The sequence below is a fragment of the Periplaneta americana genome, chromosome 5 (assembly GCF_040183065.1).
Source record: "Periplaneta americana isolate PAMFEO1 chromosome 5, P.americana_PAMFEO1_priV1, whole genome shotgun sequence".
NCBI classification, from domain to species: Eukaryota; Metazoa; Arthropoda; class Insecta; order Blattodea; family Blattidae; genus Periplaneta; species Periplaneta americana.
Window position 1 is genome coordinate 157,133,273 of NC_091121.1, and position 17,289 is coordinate 157,150,561.

Below are 17,289 nucleotides of genomic sequence, written 5' to 3' on the forward strand. Positions count from 1 at the left end.
TTTCACGTTACATGGCTGCCATTTAAAATTGTCATAAAGTTACGGAAACTTTGAGTATTTTTTTACGCTATTATGTATTACTGTATCATATAATTATGAACTGATGAATGTACATTACTGTATTCAGTACTAAAACATTATATGTATTTCAAAAGTTTATTTTTAAATATCTATATGAAAATGACTAAATTTTAACATGGAAAAAAAAGTTCGTGCAGTACGTATGTCTTTACATAACCTATAAATGTTTTTTCCAATTATCTGGCAAAATCAATTATCCAGCACTGGCCACAGTTGCCAGATACGAGTAATTCAACTGTACCAAATGAACAAAAATTCACATTAACAATAAAAAATGTCGGCATAAAATATATTTCAGACGAAAATAACAAATTAGCCTATATGTAAACATCGATTACAAGGAAATTCCATAACATCATAAAAATACACTAGTAATCCTAGCTTTTTTTTTTTTTTTTTTTTTTTTTGATAAAGAATGTTAATACTTTTCAAGAAGTCAAACACTGTGTTCTTTTCAATCGAGATTTTGGCATCCGACTCTTCACACTCTCCACAGACAGAAGATTTAGATAGCTAAAAGTATAATTGAAATTATTGTTGGGGGGGGGGGGGGGGGGGAAGACGAAAATATTCAAAGCTGCATGCTGCCCTTTACTCAACATTTTGTTCTGCAGGCTTCTTGGTGGACATTGTTGGGTATAGTTTTGCTCATAGTCACAGTTTTTCATTATCTTATGCTTATTTTGTCTCCATTCGAAATTTCGTTCGGCTGGCGAGTATCCTCCATTTTCTAGACTTGTCAATCCAGTCACTTTGCAGTAATACACAATCACAAGTTGGGACTATCGACAACGAAACAGTGACTGAAGTGACTGACTTGAGATACTGTTACATGGGAACAAAGGGTGAAGACATCACAAACGTGTATAACGACATGGACTTGGGATATTTTTTGTCGGTGGAAGGTCACTCTACCTTAGCAGAGCTAACATCTGAAAAAATCTCGATTTCGAAAAATAGGCTACTTGGGCTGTTGTTTTATTTGGAACCTCAATTGCCAAATGGACTTGTACTGGTGTCAATTTTGCATATTCATGTTTCCATCATCTATACATTTTTACTTTCCAGAACAGCATTCCGACCCAACTAAATCACTGCGTAACTAATATCACTGTCTTCAAAACAGAACTATATCACGTCTTAGCTAATATATACATTTTACGAAACATGCTGTTTATTTGTTTATTAACTGAAGTCGAAATTGCGATAGAAAAGCTGAAAAATTATACATCTTCAGGTATCGATCAAATTGAGGACCGCTTTTGCAAAACTTGCTAACTGAAAAAACTAAATTTTACAGGAGAGACAAAACACTGTAGTAAGCAAAATTTTGCTGTAACTCTCACATAGCAGAAAGCAAGTTTTGGAAAAACGATCACACTTTGACACACTACAATGAAGAGAAATAATCAAATTTTACTAAGACGCCTTTAACATCATGTAGAGGTCTGCCTTATGTTAACGAATCCATCAAAATATCAATTTTGCAAATTTTGCAGTTAGCAAGTTTTGCAAAAACGGTCCTCAATTCCAGCAGAATGAATACAAAAGGGTGAAAGCATATTATCTAGCAAAATTTATAAGCTTGTACTTACTATTTGGGAAAAGGAAATTGTACCAGAACAATGGAAGGACCCCATAATTGTACCTCTCTTTAAAAAGGAGGACAAAACTAACTGCAGTAACTTTCGAGGAATATCACTTTTGTTGAGTTCATAGAAAGTTTTGTCCAATATTCTTTTGAGAAGATTAACTTCATATGTAGACGAAATTATTGGGAACCATCAGTGTGGTTTTAGGCATAACAGATCGACTATTGATAAGATTTTCTCTATTCGAAGATACTGGAGAAAAAATGGGAATATAAGGGTACAATACATCAGTTACACATAGATCAAAAAGGCATATGACTCGGTTAAGAGAGAAGTTCTATATACAGTCAACTCTGGATATAGTGAACTTCTGCAGACTTGCATATTTCGTTCACTCTATCCGAGGTTCACTAAATCTGAAGTGTCTCTGCCTTAACCTCAAATGACAGGAATGAAAGAAACTGTGAAAAAGAAAATAAAATACTATACAGTAATTGAAATATTTCATTTTTGTGGAATGGATTACACTGTATACTGTTACTCACAGTTGATATACTTAAACTATGCTGTCGACCCACGTCCGCTTGCGAAAGACCATGTTCAATGTCACTTATAATATTCACCTTATTTTCCAAAGAAAATACTTCACGCTTCGACATATTTATACAGTAGGCTACATTCACTGTTCAAACACTAGAAACAGACTGATCAGGAAGAAATGACAAATGCTGCATACTCAGCTTTAGAATTTCCCGGGTCACTTAATGGAAACTGGAAGGGGGTTAATGGAGTTTGAAAGCTATCCGAATCTTGCCTTCATTTATGCTCTAGGCATAATTTCCATCCCCTTTTTTTTCATTTTCCGTTGTTTCGATACTATTCGTCATAATGGAAATGTTTCTGAGAACAAAAGGCAACCCTTTGACGTGGTGGATTAGAAATAACAGTAGAGTAGTGTGCCTGAGAACAGAATGGCAACCCTTCGACGGTGGACTGAGGCAAGGTCGTCACGTGTTGCCTGGATTTACAGTACAACTCATTGTCTAGGAATCACTAACCTTACCTTTGTCCTTTGACTAAAGGAGTAAGAAACTTATGCAACTCTTGTAACTTCAATTTTTAAGGTTCATTATAACAGAAGTGAAGGTTCACTATAATGGAAATATTAATGTACTTTTTAATGTATGTGGGTCTGGACCAATGATTTAGGTTCACTATAGCCGAATGTTCACTATAACAGAGTTCATTATATCCAGAGTTGACTGTAATATTCTTACTGAATTGGTATTCCCAAAAAACTAGTTCGATTAATTAAAATGTGTCGCAGTGAAAAGTACAGCAAAGTCCATATAGATCAGTTTCTGCCAGATGCTTTTCCAATTCACTGCAGGCTAAAGCAAGGAGATGCAAATCATCTTTACTTTTCAACTTCACTCTAGAATATGCCATTAGGAAAGTCCAGGATAACAGAGAGAGTCTGGAATTGAACAGGTTACATTTGCACCGTGTTATACGAAAGACATGTTTATGTTAGGAGAAAGTCTGCAAACTATTATGAAAAACACGGGAATTTTACTTGAAGCAAGTAAAGAGGTTTGGAAGTAAATCCCGAAAAGACAAAGTATATGATTATGTCTTGTGACCAGAATATTGTACGAAATGGAACGAATGGAAGATTTTCCCCATTTTCTGTATCTTAAAATGGATTATTTATCTTTTAATTTATAATCCCACTGTTTTACCAATGCTGAATAACTATGCAATTTTAAGAATGTCAGAATTGATTTCTAGCAATATTGTTATTAAACACACATTAACTGTCTTGTGATGACATTGGAAAAGAATAACTATGCAGTCCAACAAACTATATTCTTACGAAATACAGTAGATGAGCATAGAACTGTATGATGAACAACCTTCTATTATAGCTAGTATTGTCTGTTTTCACATAAAAAAATTATCTACCATTTAATAACGTACCTTGTAATTATATAACTTCATTATTAAATAAGGAGTCGTCAAAATTGTGCATTTCAATGTCCTGTCAAAATAGACTTACCAAGATGAAGTTATCTTAGTTCATCACTGTATTTGTATTATCATATTCAAGTTCCATTATTCTTGCAATTCTTTTGTACAATTCATAACTTGTTAAAAAATTACTTGTTTCAAGATGCTTTCCATTCTGGGAAATCACTGAATAGCCAAACAGCAAAAGTGAGAGCATGTGGCAGCAGATTGAATTTCAGTAATCACTGTTTCCTACTGTCCATTATGCATATTCGTTACTTTGTGTAAGTCAATGATTCTTCATGTTCTATGCTCAGTCTTTTCTTGGTTATCTGGTTGAAGTAATATTACAAAAAATGAAATCCAAAATTTTATGCACTATGCATTGTTTTATCTGGCAACTACTGTACATAATCTTGAAAAAAAACTTTCTGAAATCTAAAACCGTACTGAATTAAGATAGAAACATAATTTAAACATATTAATTTATTTAAACAGATTCATTTATTAATTTATTTAAACAGATTCATTTATGTCATAGATAAGATTTTATTAAGACACCTAAAACCTGAGTAAGTAAAAGAAAATATCCATATTTTACTGTCCAGTTTTATACAATTTTATACATTAATAAATTAAACGTTTTGTTTTGTTTTTGGACACTAACGAATGAAAAGTGTATAGTTGATAGGTTCAGAATGATATTTTGTTGTTTTTTAATTTGAAGACGTGTACATAAAACAGATTGAACTTACATAAATTGAAAATGACTGGAATTGAACCAGATACACACAACGTGAATTTATAAAATGTTTTTCTTTGTAGCAATATTAAAATTATGACGCAATCTACTTTTATTCAAACAGAACAGAAATTTTTTACTAATGACGCAAGAGAAAGAGAATTCATCAATTGCATCTTGTGGCAATTCTTCTGTTCTTTAATTTACATCTGCATATCACATTAAACATTCATGAACGAAGACTATTATTCCATTCATTTTACATAGTATTGTGTATAAAATATTTCTACTTGCACTGATGTACTGTTGTTTATTATTTGTAAGGTAACTGCTTTCAACTTCTTGAGGTTTTTGTTATATAGAAGAAAACTGTGGTAGTTTTGATATGGAATGTTTTCTCTTGCAGAGTAGTACATTGGATCATGTTTAGTGATGGCAATTTTATGCTTCAATATAGAATATACATATATTATCTTGAAGTTTACTCACAGAAATGGACATATATCATTTATAATATCTGTGTTTCAAATAATGGCAGAGGTGAATCCTCACTGGCAGAATTGTACCATTTCTATGTAAATGCTCATTTAGTTCTGATTCTTTTGTCAATGTAGTGATTAGTTTGATTACATATAATTAAATTCTAGTTGTTCACTAGTAGATGATTTCTTTGCTCCTCTTCTTGCAAAAGCTCTACTCCACATATATTTCTGTAAATCTGTGCTTCATTGGCTGGTCATGATAATATCTTTGAAAAATATTGGAGTGCAAGAGGTCAAATGACTTTATTGTCAAACGCCTGGCATTAGAAAACAACAACAACATATATTTCTGTCTGAAATTCTACTAGATGTAAGATTTTACTGAAACAGTATTATTTATCTGAGTTTAATAGATAATTTATACCTTAAAAATTAAGGTATTTTCTGATAAAATAATATGACCGTCCATATATAATTTATTTAATTGAAAAACCTGTCTCAATTTATATCTTACGAAAATATCAGCTCCTTCAAAAGCCTAATATCGGTATAAAAGTAAATCTAAACACTAATACAATACTGTTATTTCCTTGCATTATAAATAATTTAAATTCTTTATGCACGACATAAAAATACAGGGTTCACCATGGAAACAGGCGATTAAACACAATTATACATAAAAGTACGTACATATTTATAAATCAGTAGCTCTGGCAATATAAAGGATATGCCAGTACAATGCAGTTTTCATTTTAAATATGGCATCTAGGTGGGCTCCATTCTTGCGCACATATTCCTCATATTCATGATGCAAATCAAACATGATTCTATGCAGCTTATGTTGCAGTATAGTCAATATCTCCTTTCAAATTCTTACTTTCAGGTCCTGAGTATTACGTGGACAAGTTGCATAACGTTGCTTTTCAAGAGTCTCCATAAAAAATAATCACATGTTGTAATATCAGGAATTTTTTGTGGCCAAGGAATGCTATCTCTGCTAGAAATGTATTTGGTTTGGAAAAAGTAATCCTATTGAAGCTGTAGGAATATTTGCAGTATGGGCCGTAGCCTCATCTTGTTGGAACCAAATTACATTAGGATAATGTGCCAATTCTTCAATCACAAATGTCTGGATCATGTGCACATAGTGTGCTGATGTCACCGTTAATGGTTTTCCCTTGTCATCCTTGAAACAATACGGGTCAATTATGCTGGCAGATGACAATGCACACCAAATTATCACTCATTCACTGTAAAGGGACCATTCATGAAGCTTTTGAGAATTTTCAATGGACCAATATGTCTAAGAGTTTGCTCATTATCAACACAACTAAATTGAAAATACGCCTCATTGCATATCCGTAAGTTATCCAAGATGTCTTCATTTTCATTCAAAAATGCCAACATTGTTTGGGCAAAATATCACGGATATATTCAGAATCATTGCATGGTGTTTTGCAGAAGGTACTGGACTCTTGACAATTGTTGAGCCATCAGCATTAATATTCTCTGCTGTACCAGCTGTTCTCCCTCACTTGGAGGTTTTAGCAGAGTCTGTTTCTTTAAAGCTATGTTTCTGGCATCATGAACTCTGTCATGCCATCCAACATTAAAAAGAGCATGAAACAAATGACTAGCAGCCTCATAAGTGTCGAAGCCTTGAGAGCAAAGGTATGTTCTGCTCCGGTCCACTGCCCCATGACAACTGCAGGATGGTATGAGTAAATGACAGTGTGGACAGCACATTACAACTTGCACCATCTTCTAAATCTTGCTTAAGTTGTGTGGCAGGATTTTCAAAATCGTCTGATTCCCTGGCAAACCCTGTATGTCAATGTTTTAATCTAATTATCTCACAGTTAACAAAAAGAATCCCATTCTCTTGCCAAAATAAACACAATTCAATTAAGTTTCATCCATATGCAGTGTAATGCAAGCAATATTATTTTATCTAAGATACGCATTGAAAGTACACCACCACCAAACATATTACCCGCATTTATAATGCAGTATTCTTTGGTATGCATATTGACAACACCGTTAGTGAAGTATATGCAAAACCAATTTTTCGTTAAGTAAATCAACAAGAATAAATGTTTTATGTCATATGTTTAGAATGCCAAGTTGTGGCCTACAAAAATAAACAAAAAAGAGAGGAAATAATGTATCTTAATTTCCAATACTTGTCTGTAAGAACAACTATGAATAAAGGCATCACGAAGAATTTCTTGAAAAGACATATGGACGACAAAGTGTTTTCACATGCATTTTGAAATGTATCTCCTAATTCCAGCATGCAATTATCTACTGACAGCTTATGTTTTTAATGTAGAACTATAATTAACCGAACCAGTACATGGCTACCATATGAAATGTCTAAATGCTCATCAACATGTAGAACATTACATTGTATATACCCAGGAAAACTGTTTCTGCAAAAATGTCATGCTTAAGTTCTCAAGTACTAAATGTAACTACATTCAGTCCACACAACATAAAGAAGTACAATTATTTTTCATCAACTCCAAAAATGTCAAGCAGAATAATATGTTAGATAAGTTGCTAATCTCCTATTTTCATTTTAGAATGGTGCATAAGCCATCAGCTACCACATGTTATTCACTACAAAAGCAACTTTAGACACTCTGAATCAGTAGCCACAGTATCCAGAACCATAAATTGTGAAAGCTGTCCATAAAAAAAGTCGCTTCAGTCCAGAGATAAAACATGTTTGCTTCACCTGCAATTATATCTTGTATGACACACTGCAGAATAACTCACTTCAGTTCTTCTGTGTCAAGATCTTGACGTCAAAGTCTTGTTCAACATGCACTTATAGAGACAGCATACTGAGGGAGTGAAAATGGAGACAGTGTATTGATGGAGTGAAAGCTTTAACTCAATCTAGTATGCACAATGCCAGTTCTTGTAGAATATTCATACACAGTTTCGAATTTCACTATTCTTGAACTCTTCTTAATTTCCTTCTTACTGAAGTAATTCTTTAAAAATGTAGAAATACTTCTTTCATATGATTCACTTATATAAACACCCAAGGTAATATTTAACTTCATGTTAAATATTAATTCTGTGACAAAGTATTTTAAGCTTTTTGACTCTCATAAGAATTGCCTATTGTACTGTATCTTTACTACTAAAGCAAAGCAAAATTACGCTGAGGCGTTAAGAGTTCGGAAACATATCTAAAAGTACTTTTTTAGCTCAGGTGGTAGAGTGTTTTGCTACTGATCTGAGGCTGCACTCAGATATGGCTAAAATCGCACTTAGGCAGATTATCTGGTTAGGAATTTTCCAAAGTTTTCCCTAACTGTAAGACGAATGTCAGATAATCCTGTGCCAAGTCCTCAGGCTCATTTATCACCAATTCTATCGATGCTAGATAGCCTGGTAACAATACACCATTGTTAAATAATTAATTAAAAAAAACCTATCTATACTGAAAATCAAAATCTTAAAGGAAAAACTATGATCTAAGGTTCCACTCAAATATGACAACAGACCTCTCACTCAGCTATAAACAATACTCCGTAACAAAAATGCCTAATAATTATTTTATACAACAATTAGTTAATTTTAAATTTACAAGGTTGTACAAGAAACAAAGGAAATGTCATACTGATGTAAATAAAATTATAATTGAAGTATATTTAATTAAGAATTTTGTAAATTACCCGGCTGAAGTCGATGAATTTTTCAGGATGCAAAAATCCGCAGTAAAAGTCCTTTGGGAGGGACTTTAAGCTGTGTGTCTCATGTTGGACTTTTCTGGCATGTTAAAGACCTCCAAGCCTAAATTAGAGCCTCTGAACAAAATTCCTCTTCTCTCTCACATCCTAGTAATACCTTAGTTGCATACTAGGTGGCTTTTGAGGTGATGAGCTTACCACTTATCTCTCTATCTCTTGTCAGAAAATAAGTGTAACTAAATTCCTTGTAGGTATGGAAACCTCTGCCAGTGGGGTACCTATGTTCTGATTCTGAAATGATAGGTTCGATGAATGAATGAATTTCGTAAATTTCAAGACAAAATCTCCAGCAACATTGTAGACTATCTTCTCTTCCTGGGTAACATTTTCTATTCAAAAATACGATCATCATATAAAACAGAATTGATGGATGTTTCATTTAAACCAAAAATACGAATAACATATTTTTACTTGAACCAATCTGTTGCTATTTAAAGCAAGTATAATCAATATAATGAAAACATCGTGTCATCAGTTCCCTAACTAGAGCATGTAAGTATAAAGTCTAGTGAATAACTCATGACAGCTATGAATTATGACCCATTCTAAAAATGAAGATTATATAACGATAAGATCTTCTTTAACAAACGCCATGTAGATATTAAAACATACTGTATCATGTTTAAAATTAAATTCTGTCACTTTAGTTTACACTTTACAGGTATGTACAAAACACCACAATGTCTCCATTCTACAAAATATATTCACATTAGACAATGCAAGTTCCATTCAGTTCATATGAAATTCATAGTAAGCAAATCCTTAATGAAGGAGTATCTTGATACATTTCGTCTTCCTTTCCTCTCACTCTTCATTCTTCAATTTAACTTACAGATGAACAGAAACATCACGCATATATTTCTATTCTTAAATTAATTTTACAAAATTCTGTATATATGTTATTTCCATTTCGTTACTTATTCATCTGTAACAACCATTTCGTTACTTATTCATCTGTAACAATTTATGAGACATTATTGATTTTACAGATTAAAGTCTTCAATACTATACGAATTAAACATCTTCATATTCTTCATAACTTCCACAAAAACATTTGTAATAATGCTTCTTGTACATAACATATAAAGGAATCATTTTCTTTCCTTCCTTCATACTTTCATAAAAGGACATAAAATGGATTATGAAAGCAGTATAAAAATATACACATCAATCATACAAATTCTAATTACATACTGTTATTTTTAAGTTGATAATGAGAACTAAACGAATAAGATGTAAGAACAACTTTGTATTCATTTCTGTCTGTAATTATCTGTTGTACGTCATTCTCATTTGCACAAGAATTATGTGCAGAATATCTAATCACGTATATACCTTCGTGGACTGATATAGTGTTTAAAGGGTGGAAAAAGACAGTAACAATCAATGAAGTTTTTCAAATAGCTGCATTCAATACAAGACTTCTCAAGGTAATTGCAAAAATACATTACTGTGCTTCTGACGTTCTTGTGATGAGTAGTAATAATTTCCACTGTGAATCCTTGAAAATTACTTTATCTCTCCAACACCAAACAACAGAAGAACAAAGAAAGGGGCATGAGATACATATCTGTCCCCTAACATCAGAAGACCTACCTGAACATCTCCAGCTACTCACCTACTGTAATTTTGAACATTTAACAATTAAATAGAAGAAATACATTTCAAGTGTCATAAACACATAAACAATCATTCTTGTAGTTAACATTTCATCTGAGTTCAAACTTCTTACACCGCATTACAAAAAGAAAATCTTGCTTGTATCATCAATTTCAATTAAAGCTACTTGGATTGATATCTTCGTAGTTGTTAAGAATTAATGAAAACTGATTTTCTCACTATTACACCTAAAATATTTCTTCTTTCAGGTGGTACTTTTGTCCACTGAGCAAATGAGATTCTTTACTGCAAATTTCTCTAATAATCAATCAAACGTCTTTTCAACAGCTGAGAACACTGCATGCATCTCCAAAAACATTCTTCTTTTCTTCAGTTCTAAAAAAGTATTTTTTGTCACAAACGAAATTTACAAATCTGACAGTATCCATTTTCAATCATATGATATTGTTATTTTTTCAGTTGTATTATTTAATATGGGTGGCCGGGTAGCGCAGCTGGCTACAGACTGGAAGGTCCGGGGTTTGATCCCAGGTGGTGACAGGATTTTTTCTCGTTGCCAACTTTCAGAACGGCCCCAAGGTTCACTCTGCCTCCTATAAAATTGAGTACCGGGTCTTTCCTGGGGGTAGAAGGCTGTCAGAGCGTGGTGCCAACCACACCGCCTCATTCTAGTGCCGAGGTCATGGAAAGCACGGGGCTCTATCTCCATGCCCCCCAAGTGCCTTCATGGCATGTTACGGGGATACCTTTTACCTTTTTTATTATTTAATATGTGGAGTACGTGATAGCACAGTGGTTAAGGTCTACGCTAAAAAGCCGAAGGTCATGGGTTCGATTCTTGGTGAGGTTATGGATTTTTTTCAATTGACCTAATTCTTCTTGCTGCCCTGGCATTGAGTCAGCTTCCAACAGAAATAAGTATCAAGGAACTTTTCTTGGGTGTAAAGGTGGCAAGCACATACACTGACATCCCTACTGCTATTAAGGCCAATTGTTTGCAGAGGTGGGAGTCTTAGCTTCCCACTATCCTATGGGCTTCCATGGCCTGTAACAGTATAACTTTAGTATTTATTATGCACTGTTTATATTTGAGTAATGATAATTTCAAGCTTCTTATCCTGCATTGAAAACAGAAGTCTTCTTATATTACACAACCTCAGGAGATACTGTTGCTAGTTGCTAGTAGTTACAAAATATATATTAATGTTCCTTGAAGACATTCGGTTATTCATTCAGCATCATGTTAGATATATTCGTCCCTAATAAAATTAGGTCTCAGATGTATTTAGGAAATCAACATGGTATTTCGGGTGAGGAAGTACTTATATTCTTCTTGATAAAGTTGTGGTTTATGAAGAGCCTTAATTCATTTCTTATTTAGTTCATGAGAGTTTCATATTGAACTAATGACCCAAAAAAAAAAAAAAAAAAAACTTTATTCTGTAAATGTAGTAGACATTAAACAACTTGCAGCCTCATATCTTTCATGGATTTGTGCTTATGATGGTATATTTGTAAGATTGCAATTAACTTCACATATATTAATTTACAGTATGATCTTCGGGATTAAATCTTCCGTATCTTGCAGCATCTTTCTTCTTTCACAAGTTCATTCACAAACTCCTTTTTACATTCCATGTTTCAGTTTCCTATATATTCTGTTTAAAATTTTTTACAAATTTCGTTGTGTTATCCATAATGACAACTGCATATCTTTCATTAACAAATTCATAACTTCAAAATCTCGTGTTATATAGTTACTTACATATTCTGGTTTAAATTATTAACAATTCTGTCATGTTACTCATAATAACATCTGCATAATAAATACAAGATTGCTCCTCAAAGATCTGCTTCTTCTCTTGAACTTGTAGTTATCACAAAATTGCAGATTTATATGCGTTTCCACTTAATATCAACACTTTCAGTACATGGTTTCCATTTCGATCATCAATATTCAAACAATTTTTAAAAAGATGTAGGCTACAGAACCAAGCTTAAATTGAAAACTGTCTGATTTAACAATGGAAACATTGCTTATGTTGCACTTATAAGTTTCACTTCAAAGAAAATAACAGATTTAGGACTGTGTTGTTTCTTGACAAAACTGTCATCTTCAAGTTTCTTCAAGTCACACAACTGAATCTAATGATTTTTTCAATGTAGCAGCAATCAATGCACATATGTCGACCTAATTTCTCATCACAGTTTTATACATGTAAAAATAATTAAAATTTATACTAATCAATTAATTTTGATTTTTGTGAAAAGGACCAGTGATGATTCTGGAATCAAGCTTGCTCCACAAATTCTTTCAATACTGAATCCAATGTTGTGGAAGAGAAAGTAATAAGCATAAGAATTAAGTTAAGTCTTCTGAATGCATAATTACTAACCTGTTGCTTCAATAGATCATTTTAAGAATCAGACATCCGAAACTGGTCCATTACATTGTTAATAAGCATCTACATGAAGAAAGAAGGAAACAATGCCATCAACATTAAAACATAACTACAGCAAAGACATCAATTTACATCGTATCCTCTTCACATTGTAACAAACATCCTCTTCACGTTGTAACAAACAGTTTAAAATTCGTTTATCTTCCAAATGTACCTGAGATTAATGCACTTCATTTTTCCAAATTATATCTGCAGCATAATTTCTTACACTGTGCCAAATGTTTACCAAAGAGAAGTTCCCACAGATGCGTATTATTTTCTGCAGATGTGCACTTTTTTTGCCTATGCAGCATGCTAATTATTGGCATTTTAATACTCCATAAAGTATTTTCATTAATACACTCATTTTTAAAGAATCTTCTCATAGCTTGAATATGTAATAGGTTGTAAAATCATGTTGAATTCTAATTTCTTCTTTTATAACAATGAATTATATTTTCCTCCTTTTTAGTAACTGTACATAAATAAATCTGCAGCAATTTAACTTCAAAACTGAATTTCACACATACATTCCATAATCAATTTCGTAAGATATTTTATTTTCTTCCTTTATCATGATGATTTATATTATCTTCTTTTTGGTAACTTTACATACATAAAGCTGGAGCAAGTTAACATTAAAACTGAATTTCACACAAACTTTATTCTTCATTCCATAATCAATTTCGTAAGATAAAAATATTACAGCATCTTCAAGTTCAATTCTCAATTTTCACTGTTTCCCTACAAACGTCATTCTTATAACATCTTTCATAAATTATACATTCATTAGAATAAATCTACATTCTTCCTGCTTCCAATGTTTAATAAAAGTCAACCAGTCCTATACTGTGACAAAATCAGTCACATTTCGTTGAAACTTTCCATTGATCTTCACTACTTGAAGTACCATGTAATCATGTAATCTTTAATTGACGTGTTCGAAAGCAACACTTCTTGTGCCGAAAATAACGCTGTATTTTTCCCACAGCAACCAGACAAGTTCTTGCGTCACATGTTTAACATATCTTACAACTTCACTAACTCTTATAATGCAGTTTTCTCAAAAAAGAAAATCATCCTCCATCTCACTTTATGTACTCTTCTTTGCTGGTCTTCTTTTGACTGCACTTTTCTTCTGACTATGTTATTCATTCCATCTCCTCTGAACTGGGTAGTATTTCCGTTTCTTGTAATGTGTTGGCAGTGTGATGTGAATGATTTTATAATATCCTCTCAAATGAATTAACATCCTTCATTTACTATTAGTTTGCACAAATGCCTTCATCACCTACTTCAAAGAAGAGTTCTGTTAAAAGTAAACTGCTCACCTTGCAATTTGCTGTGTCCAGGGCAGCTCCCATGTAATAAATATTAAATAAACAAGACAGCTTTAAGATTCTATCATTCACAGACACATATCAACAATCAAGAGCACTTCCCAAGATGTGATTGCATTTTTTATCAAGATGAACTACATGTGTGACAGCTTAATTTCAATAAAAGACGCTCTAATAAAAAAAAAAAGTATTTCTGTAATTCCAAACAATTTATCATTTTAATTAACAAAACAACTGTATTTTCTCACATAAAAGGTCTACAGGACTAATGAATACATTTCGCTACGAAGTATATTAATTATCTTTATTAAATTCCATTGGCCCCATTCAATCATCACATAGGTTGAGCATTCTACGTGTGAAATTTATGTTCATAACAGACTCAAAAAGCACGTTTAGTTCATCTATCTTGTCTGTCATTGGAGGTGAAAGTTTATGACGAACATTCTAATCAGTTATTTATTCCTTGGGATTTCATTCATTGAAAGAATTTAACAGTTTAGATTACAAAAAGTATAATGCAAGAGTAGTCTTCATTATATCCAAGCCTGTATGTATATTTACAAGGAAAAAGGAATGGAGGATGGAGAGAGTCATCCATCAATAAACTAATCATCTCATTAATTTATTGACGAATGACTCTCTCCATCCTCCACTCTCTTTTCCTCCTAAATATACATATAGGCTTGAATATAACGAAGACCACTCTTAAATTAGTCATCTCACAAGGTATTAATTCAATTGCTGATTTGCTATATTCCCCTTAAAAAACTGAAATCACAAATGCACAAGTGTTAAATAAATTTAAATTTGTAAAACATACACTTTGCAAACAGAAATCTTCTGGGTTATAGTTTAATCATTTACTAATATTAAAATTCATGAGTAGGAAAATGTGTTACGGATACCCATATGCAAATATTAAATAACAAATATTTAAAGAATAAGTGTAATCCTAATTATGTGAGAAAATAAAACAGCACTTCTCTATTTTTTTTTTTTTTTCATATTTCAAACATTACTAGTTATATTCTCCTATTGTATAGTATTAATATATCTTCACTGCAATGTAAAAATAACAATAAAAAAAAAAGTTTTGTAGAGAATAGCCTTCTAGAAACAAATATAAATTGGAATTACTGGTAAAATGTTAACAAGTAGAAATGAAGCACTAATGGCATTTGTAATTGGTGCAACATTCCTACACATTCAAAGAAAGAAAATTATAATTATTGATATTTTATAATTTCATGCACATTTATTCAGCTGGGTCACATTGTTTCATCTCAAACCAATGCAATCATCCTGGGAAATACTGTTGATGACATGACCTGGCTGCCAAAATTGTAACATATCGTTGAGGTACCAACTTTTACTGAAGTTGTGGATGTAATGGTTAGTTTCACGTTCCCACGTTGTCTTCTTCCTTCCACTGGAGGGTGAGAGAGCGCTGTCTGATTCGAAGCGACCACGGGAGGGATGTGCGTCACACAGCATCATGCCGTACTCACAGTCATCTGGAGTCATTTCTGCGGAAGACAGGAGCATATTACACTATGCAGGCTGCTTCCTTATATCACAAAGAGGGGGGGCAAAGTATCTTCTGCAGCTGATACTTCTTGCAGATGATGTTTCTGATAGATAAACAGTTTTATGACAACCCAATGGTGCTTAACCTGCTTCACACTGCCAACTATCGTTCCCCTGTGAAAATTATGTCAGTATTAGTATCATTTGTTTTCTTCCTGTTTGAATTTGGTTATGTTGTGTGCTGAAGGAGAATAAAATCTTGTTGAATTTCACTGATCAAACATGTTCAACAAATGTTATTTTCCTAGTAAAATTGTATCTTCAATGCTGCAAATTATTTTCTTAAAGTAGAATAAAATTCTTGCTTATTGTTTTTTAACAAGTGGGTGTACTTGCTCTTATAGTGTAATATGCTGAAATTTATATTTATACTTTTTCGCCTTTTAATAAGTACAGTACAATCGAACTTCATGCTTCAGTTTATCCAGTATCTTCATATATTAAATTGTGTTATGAATTACTAATTCTTAAGAATACTAGTTTTTAGTGAAATGTTATAATTCAGTAATTTCCTTTAAGTATATAATACAACTGTTGTATCTTCCGAGCAAAGTTATCTAACTAATCAATTCATTTAGTATGTGATTTCATTGTTTCTCAGAATATTTAATGAAATTGTGAAGCTCTACATTCTTTGCTATTCATAGCTCGAAGACATAAAATTATATTTCTTGTAAAAAAATTACCAATGATCTTCCACTTTCGTCTCCTATGAATGCTCTATATTTCGTAAAATAACTGTTAAGAAATTATCTGGAAATTTGAAGAGAAATATTCTTGACACTCAAGCATTACTTCCAACATGTTGACTTTTCTTCCTAGAAGAACTAACGATGAAAATAAAACTTCATTATGATGATGATGTATTTGCTTTCCTCATTACTTCTACGTAGAACAAGTTTACAACACTTCTTCAAAGGTTATTTTTCTCAACTTTTACTGAAATTCAAGACAATCTCCAAGAAAAACGCACAGTACCAATGATCACAATCTGCAAGTAGATATTTCAACACTTCCAAAGTATTCATACTTCCAAAACAAACATCAAAATATGAATATTTACTGCTGGAATTAATTACATCTTCCGGGTTTATGTCAAACTTTCTTCTTTGCAATAACAATTCGTTACAGTAGTAATTTACTTGTTAAATAATATGCTTCTATGAGATCTGCCTCAGAGATGCTTTACTTCACAACACTTCATTGCTCCTTGTATTTGATGAAGCAATATGTTCCATATTATCACATCCACACGTAACCTGATGAAACTGAACATTCTGGATGGTTAGCCGATCACATCAATGCGAAGATTTCAATTCTTCAGAAACACGTATCTTCCTTTTGGAAATATAATTTCTTAGCATTCCCAACGACACACTCTTCTATGCAGCACATTTTTCTTTTTGAGAAGTTCTGATCCTACTTGTAGTAACCATTAGTAGTTCTGGGAAAAGTATTACACCGAAATAAATAATGAATGCACCACACAAACTGTCCTATTAAAACATGAATTTAAATAAATCACTCGTTTGTCCATATTCATTAGAAAAGAATAGAAAAGTAAAAGAAATTAACAGTCCTTGGGTTTCACTTTAGGATGCTACTGTGGTTATTTCCTCGATAG

General features: G+C 32.6%; 1 protein-coding gene across 8 annotated transcripts in view; it reads right to left on the minus strand.

Annotated features, from left to right (window-relative positions):
* Positions 1-17,289, minus strand: part of LOC138700248 (zinc finger CCCH domain-containing protein 13-like) — a 117,124-nt gene that overhangs the window by 59,627 nt on the left and 40,208 nt on the right. For 6 of the 8 annotated variants that reach the window (XM_069826735.1, XM_069826732.1, XM_069826731.1 and 3 more), the window contains one exon: positions 15,446-15,604. The exons of the other annotated variants lie outside the window; for them this stretch is intronic. In XM_069826735.1, coding sequence (XP_069682836.1) covers positions 15,446-15,604 — 159 coding nt within the window. The remainder of the gene's footprint in view (positions 1-15,445; positions 15,605-17,289) is intronic. 8 annotated transcript variants of the gene reach the window in all.